The sequence below is a fragment of the Thunnus albacares genome, chromosome 3, assembly GCF_914725855.1.
Source record: "Thunnus albacares chromosome 3, fThuAlb1.1, whole genome shotgun sequence".
NCBI lineage: Eukaryota > Metazoa > Chordata > Actinopteri > Scombriformes > Scombridae > Thunnus > Thunnus albacares.
In genome coordinates, this window is record NC_058108.1 from 18,192,396 (window position 1) to 18,200,414 (window position 8,019).

Genomic DNA, 8,019 nt, shown 5'->3' on the forward strand with positions numbered 1-8,019 from the left:
GAAGAGGAACAAGAGATGAAAATGTGTTGAGAAGTACAGAGGAGTAAAGGAGAGCAAAGGTGCCAGGAGTATATGTAAGAGAATAAGATATGCATCTAATCTTTTTTGCATCTTAAGTTTATGACCAGAAATCTTCACACTTTTTTTGTTTTATATTTTCTTCTTTCAGTGAAGGACATTAAATGAGTGCAGTTGAGAGAGTGATAGAAGTTAAAAAGAAAAGAGGAGGAAAGAACAGAGTGATCAGGAGTAGATAAAGTAAAGTACCATAAGATAATTTATGCTCATGTTGTTTATCCTACTATGCTATTGCCTAAAGAAATCTTATATAATTTGAGTAAATGTTCTTCTGTCGGCCTAATATTCAAATCAGCGTATTGAAGACCACATTTACTTGGCATTGTCGGGGATCCTTGATTTGTGTTTAGAGCAGCCTAGATTATTATGGCATGGATTCAAATGAAGCAAACATTCATTCTGTGAACTCTTCTCCAGTACAGTATAACAAAATAGGTTTCATGATTAGTAATGCTGTTTACGCCGAATTCCTACCCTACCTATCTTATGTAACTTAAAGAATACTAACATCAGACAATTTATGCCTCTTTTTAGGTAGCAGGAGTGAAAATCAGTCATCCTCATCATGTTTTTCCCAAATGATGTACAGATTTTTGGGCATTCTATTATTTCAAATGGCTTGAAAAGTAGAGCCTATATGTACGTGTGTACAGCACCATACATACAGAGAAATAAAGACAGAGAGAGCATGTCACTGTTTGTGTGTGTGCACATGCATGCGTGTGTGTGCATATAGAGTTATAATCAGTGCCTTCAGTTGGGACCTTCTTTGTGTCATACAGCGGATACAGTGTTACCTTAACAAAGGACTTGAACATATGAAGTCAAGAGTGGGAACACTAACTCCCAGCTTTCCCACAAATTACCCCTATGGTTATTATGAACCTTTCACTTTGTGTATTTTCCCAGCATATACTCAGCATTCATTAAGAAATATTCATTGAAGTACCTTTATATTTCAAATGGACATTCATCTCACCCCATACCATCTTATTGATCCATTGTTTTAACACCACCCTTTCCTCTCTCATGTGATTGGTTATTATTGAAGCCCGCCCCAACTTCACCTGCGCATAATGCATTCCTCCTACTAATAATGTATGCAGTCTCTCCTCCACGTTGCGCCTGGCTGAGCCCAAAGTGTGCCAGTGCTGATGATTTGGGAAAATTGCAAATATATGTTGGTCACACCCACATGTGCCATGGGCCAGGAATTAAGATTTGGATCTGTGCCTGCGCCCTATTTCAGGAAAATAGGGCCCTCTGTGTAACTTCATGTACACAAGTTCTATATAATCACGGATATACTGTTGGTAAACCTTGGTATTCATTCTTCTTTCTCTAAGTTTGCTGTGCATTTTAAAGCTAAACATCCCTCAACAAGAGATAAAAAGAAGTATCTAATGGTTTCTGTCCCTGGTTATTTAATCCATCTTCCATAACTGTGGTATTGTTCACATGGTTTCACATTTGCACGTGAAGCGTGCATGTGAAGCTTGAACCAGCAAGCACCCGAAGATGTGACCAATGCATAGCTTTGTACCAAATGCCATTTAAAATGCAATTCTTGGTAATATTTCTTTCTTCATCACTAAGAGATGAGTATGACTCAAATTCAAATCTGTTTCAATTGAATGTCTTATACAGCACTGATAAAAAGTACAACAGGTGTGTGTCACTTCTCTGTTATATACTGTGAGTGAGAAAAGACCAATTTATACTGCTCTTGACAATGTGTTAACATTCAAACAGTGTCACTGAGTTACAAAATGGGAACTATTCAGGTTGTATATGGGGCCACATTTTGCATGAATATGTCTTTTTCCTGTTTCACACAAATGAGTTATCAAATCTAAATGATCAGTGTAAAAACTTATTGATGCGCATTAAACCAGTATTGCATGAACTTTGGCGAGATGTTCTTCTCATGCAAAACCAGAATTCATGCCATGAAGACAGAAATCTGGGAGATGTGCTAATATTCCAATATACAAATACTACAATAATTTCCTCAAAATTAATTCAAATCAGAAACTGATTAAAACAAGCCAATATGCCTTTTCAGGATATACAGTAATAATGCTGTGTGCTTTTATTTTCAGGGATACCATGCCAACATTGTCACTATCGATCATGTGACCCCTCTACATGAAGCCTGCCTGTCAGGACATGTTGCATGTGTCAGAGCATTAATACACGCTGGAGCTAATGTAAATATCTGTCTTCTTCTCACTTACTTCTGAGTGTCACTTGTATTTATGCACCATATGTATGTACCTACTGTATATCTACATATATCTAGATATGGTTACTGTTTTGTGTTGCTCTCATCTGTCTGTGTGTTTGCAGGTGAATGCTGCTACCATCGATGGTGTAACTCCTCTGTACAACTGTTGTGCCTCTGGGAGTGTTGGTTGTATGGAACTTTTGCTGCAGAATGGAGCACACACACACACACCACACACACACTTCCCCTCAGCTCTGCACGAAGCCTGCAAGAGAGGTAAATACAAGCCACAGGAATTTTGTATACAGCATATAACTGAACTGAACCAGTGGTTATGTGTAGTTATATTTGGATCTCAAACAACCACCACACCAGATTTTGGTTAATTTGTATGAACAATTTGAGCCACTTCTGCATGGTGGCATTATAAAAAATAAAATTCAGTCAGGGCAGCGACATCATTTAGAGGTCAAGTTGTTGTAGTGGTTAACTACAAAATAGAAGTCATATCCTGGTGAAAACATGATATAAGAAAGCACAAAGGTACTGCTCAGTAGGCTGTAAAATTAAAAGCAGAAAGAAGAGTATAAGATAAAGTTTCATTATTGTGTATATATTTGTGTATGTTTGTGTGTGTGTGTGTGTGTGTGTCTGTGTCTGTGTCTGTGTGTGTGTGCGTGCACACGTGTGTGTGTGCGCGTGCATAGGTAACAGTCAGTGTGTAGAGTCTCTGCTGTCTCATGGAGCAGACCCTGACTATGAAGTATCCCATTTGGGCTCCCCCCTCTACGTGAGCTGTCTACACCAGCACACAGCCTGCTCAAAGATTCTGCTACACAGAGGTGTGTCTGCTGGATTCTACTGCACACATGAACACACACTCACTGTTCCTAAGTAAAATGTTGATAACAAAAAATATTGCATAGCATCTTCCTGAATATTGCAAAAACTGATTATCAGCTGAACAGTGAGGTAGTGTGGTGATATGCACCAGTGTAACCACACCACTAATGCTATGTATACATACAATTTGTTATTATACTCTCTTTCCATATCTCTTCTCTTCTCTTCTCTTTTACTTCTGATTAGGGTGGTCTAATCAGAGCTCAAATCTCCACCATTAAAGGCATAGATGCTCCAACATCCCTCTTCTTTAAGCAGAAGAGAAAAGTCAAAGAGCATAAGTTACTGATACTCTCAAGCTTCCAAATGCAGCCATTACAACCAATCCATCAGAGATGAGAAGACTGGCTGTAGACTATTACAGTGGCCTGTTCAGAGCTGAGAACTGTGACTCTGGCTATGTGAATGTGATCCTGGAGTTACTGTCTCGGCTGAGTGAAGCATAGACAGCTGCTCTTGAGTCTATCATCTCCTTTGATGAGATGTCTGGGGTGCTCCAGCAACTAAGCTGTGGCCATTCCTCTGGAGTTGATAGACTTCCTTCAGAGTTCAACAAGTGTTTCTGGACTCTGCTGGGAAATTACCTGATTCAAGTATTCACTGTTTAAACTCTGGAATGCTACCACTGAGTGGCAGTGGCATATCCAGGACATTTTGACTGGAGTGGCCAAGATGGTACACAGAGCTAGTGTGGGGTGGCCATGGCATAGTGAACCTTAATGAATGGCAGGTGATCAAAAGTGTAAATACAGATGTTCAATGCACCGTATTGTTTCAACCTCAACACAGATCAATCATAATTGAATTCGAAAACTCATGTTAGCATCCATTGTAATGTTTGAACTCTAGGCCATGTTGTTGTTTTTACATTTTATAATACAGCATTAAACTAAAGGTGCGATGCTGACCACCTACAACAACTAAAGATGATATTACAACTTAGAAGATCAGCACTAACATGCAGCTATTATTCTATTCAGTTTTCTATTCCCTGTACATTGCATAATTTCGTTAAGGATAGGTTACACATTTTCTAAGAGCCGTTTCCCTGTAGTGGAGTTAATATGTTATATGTTACAGTTTCAGAATGAAGCTCTGGGTCCAAACTGGTGCAACACATTTATTCACAGGGGTTACCTGTGCAAAACATATTTAAAACAGTTGTCAGCAATGTTATTCATATCATTGTGGCATTTACTCAGCTTGCATCAGCTCTACTATCTCTCAACTGTGAACTTCACTGTAATAACTTTAGCTTAGTCCTGCTTTCAAGTTCTCAATGGATATAATACACAATGCTACAAATACCTACATGTGTAAATTGTACCATAACATTTTCTATCAATACAGAAACAATATTGAGCATACACAATCATAAACATATTTTCTCATCAGCAATAATCTCACTCTTATTCACTCTGAACACAAATAACATTACCTACATGACACAGTAAAATGCTATTAAACAAAACTGGACAAACTACTGTGGTGGATGTACATAAACTAAACATTTCACGGGCTTTGTTGTATCAAAATGGCCTTTAATGTTGTCTATTAACAAATTAGACTGTGAATTACATATGCTAATTGCTAGTGCGATTCACTAATGCTTCCAGAACATACACACATCCTGGCCCCACATGTATATTCAAATTAACATTGTATACAACCCCAAACCAATGTCCATAACACTTACAGGAGTTTACTCTATTTTGTGGCCATAACAGTCCCATTATACTTTTCTTACCTGTGCAAAACATATGTAAAACAGTCAGCACGTTACTCATATATCATCGTGGCATTAGCTCAGCTTGCAGTCACTTTGACTGGAGTCCGTAGTCCTGACGGCCAGCACGTACTTTCGATTTCGAGTTCTGTTTTTTTTCTGACTCATGGTCAACAGTACGCTGACTAGAGATCATCTCTCACAGCCTCAGTCTTACCATTACTTTAGTAGTTGGAAATGGCAAACTGGCCCTATATCAGCTGATCAGCTGTCATCATTGATTGACTTGCATTGAACCCACTTTATTGTGTTGATGAACAACCTATCAGATCTGGGATGGTCACAGGGGTGGCCAGTGAGATTTCAGGGGTGGCCATGGCCACCTCAGGCCACCCCCTAAAATCACCATTGCTGAGTGGCACATGGGCTGCTTCACCTGCAGTCTGGAGGCAAAGTGAAATGCATCACAGCATGTCACCTCCAGACTTCACAGCATCCGCTGTATCATAAGCAGCAGCTCTGGACTGAGACAGCATCTCTGCTCCTTCACAGAGTGAAGAACCTGGGCTACAACAAACACCTGTTCCTTCTGGAGTTTGGTGGTGTCGAAATGTCTCAGACCAGTCCTTTATACCAGTCTGTCCTTCCTGCATGGAGCACTGTTTTTAATGGTAGGAGAGACTGTTCTCAGCTGCATGGTAATGTCAGGGAGGAACCACTCCTCTGTAACCCTGTCATACAGTGCAGAATACTCAACTCTGTCAGTGTGCAGAGAATCGAAGCTGGACTGACAAAGCTGGCAGGTCTGAGATCAAGGGTACAGTGGAAAACTGCTGTCAAGTTCAGCAGGGAGACTGGTTATCAAGACTAGTTTTAGTGCTTTCTGGACAAACTGTAGGAGAAGGTTGTGGGTGCTCTTCCTGGTGTTTTCAGGGAGGCGTTTCGTACAGAGTCTTTGGACGATCAGCTGGTCGCAACGGCAGACTTTGCATCGTTGTCCATTGCGGGAGGAAGACATCAGAGCTCTTCTATCATTTCAAACACCACAGCTCCCAGACTTCTCTCAAGTGTCAAAGAAAGCTTTTTATGTGGTGACTGTAAAGGTTGTCAACAGGGGGTCGCTGGCTGGCATAGAGAAACGCAGTGCGGATCTCCAGTGGACAGTGGTGCATGGGTCTGTGGCTACCAACAGACATGTGGCACACAGAGCAGAAAGTCATTGTGTGTTTTGTCAAGCTTAGGAAACTCTACATCTGTGACTCAGCTGTCCCAGGCTGACTCCTCTCTTCTCTCTGCTGTAGCAGTGACTCACTGTTATGACAAGTGTTAGAGGAGAGGGTTTTCATTTTTGGTCCCAGATATAGTGTTGCATGGACGTGTCTCTCCGGTTAATTATTTAATAGGTCAGGCCAAAATGAGCATCTGGCTCACTAGGAGGAACAAAACAAAAGGAACTGGGTCTTCACATGTTGAACTTATGTTCAGGGGGCTTGTTACTGCACATCTAAAGTAAAGTTTGCATATTACAAAATGGTGTCAAACCTGTTCTCTTCTCTCTTCTCTAGGAGCCAGTGTTAATGTAGGCAGAGGAGGTGACAGCCCACTCCATGCAGCTGTCAGACAGGACAGTGCTGATCAGGTGTCAGTGTTACTGGACAACGGCGCTGATGTTAACCTCAGAGACAGCAATAACCAGCGACCTGTGGACCTAGCGCCTCCTGGTGGAAAAACACAACAGCTGCTAATGTTATTTGAAGGTACTGCACTATCTTCTACTTCAGTGATTCTAGTGATGCTTAGAGCACTTAAAATGCATGCTGAGCTGCATAACAGTATGCGGAAATCACTCTGTCTCTCTCTAGTTTCTCCGAGGAGTCTCTCCCAGTTGTGTCGTCTACAGATTAGGAATCTGCTTGGCCGATCCAGACTGAAGCTTCTCCCCCTCCTCCCTCTCCCTTCCCTGCTAACTTACTACCTGGAGCACACATAGGATAATGGGCACACCTGCTGCATGACAATGAGAAGCAACTGAAACTCAGATGCCATGTCTTGAACTTTTAAATATGGGATGTGCTAAGCCCTTTATTAACCACATTTCATGTTAACATATCATCACCATGGTTTAAACTGTATGGGTAAGTTTGATTATTACAACATTATTACATCAAACAATACTGAACATTTACTTTGCTGTATAGTACTCTGGTACATTGCCTTTGTGTTACAAAATTGCCACAATCTCATTTTAAATGTTTATTCTATAGGACTTCATACTTTCCCTTATCAGATGATTGTCTGACTGATAGTGACAGCTAATCTAAACTGTGAGCTCATTCTGGCTCTATGTGTTGGTAAAGCACAATATGTCATTTTGTGAATATTGAAAATTATTTTACATTGGAACAAAATGTCCCTCAAGTATCTGTATGTATATATAAATACCAATAAATGATCTGTGACATGACCTCAGTGACATGACCTGTCCAGCAAGCAGCCAGTCTCACAGCAGTGAGCATGGATGAGGGTTACACTTATGTTTTGCTAGTAGCCTGTTTATTTGAATGCACCTCAGTCTCTATCATTACACTGTTTGTGTATTGTGTCAACATTTTCAAAAGCTAATTTATCAAGAGATTCATTATGTGAATGATCAATTGTGGTTGAGTGCAGGATTAAAAACACATTTAGTGAGTAGTTTTGGAAGACTCGCATAAGGTATAAGAAGTAGTCTACAAATTGTTCTGCTGTGATGTTTGACGTGTTGTTAAGTGGTGGTTTTCCTTAAGCCTTTTGTCTAATGACAACGTGTTAAATTACGTCTGAGGCCTACTGTTCGGTCTGAGATGTTCTAAAATTACCTGAACATACCTAATATCCAAATGCCGCTTATGCAATATTCTGTGTCGAAATTAGCATCGGAGTTGACATAGACAACTCTCTACAACCATTTATTATTATTTATTATTATTTTTATGCTTTGTTTATATTAATATCATTTTCCACATCCACACTGCCTGTTTATTCTTCATTACTGCATATTAAGTTGTGTGTGTGTGTATTCCAGTAGTCATTCCCTACGTGGCAT

General features: G+C 40.2%; 1 protein-coding gene across 3 annotated transcripts in view; it reads left to right on the forward strand.

Moving 5' to 3' along the window:
* LOC122979380 (ankyrin repeat and SOCS box protein 5-like) overlaps positions 1-7,942 on the forward strand; it is a 39,937-nt gene extending 31,995 nt beyond the window's left edge. For 2 of the 3 annotated variants that reach the window (XM_044346768.1, XM_044346769.1), the window contains 5 exons: positions 2,181-2,288; positions 2,428-2,581; positions 3,013-3,147; positions 6,500-6,691; positions 6,797-7,942. In XM_044346768.1, the coding sequence (XP_044202703.1) occupies positions 2,181-2,288; positions 2,428-2,581; positions 3,013-3,147; positions 6,500-6,691; positions 6,797-6,924 (717 nt within the window). In that variant the 3' untranslated portion in view covers positions 6,925-7,942. The remainder of the gene's footprint in view (positions 1-2,180; positions 2,289-2,427; positions 2,582-3,012; positions 3,148-6,499; positions 6,692-6,796) is intronic. The other variant, XM_044346770.1, reaches the window with a different exon arrangement.
* Positions 7,943-8,019: the final 77 nt, after the last annotated feature.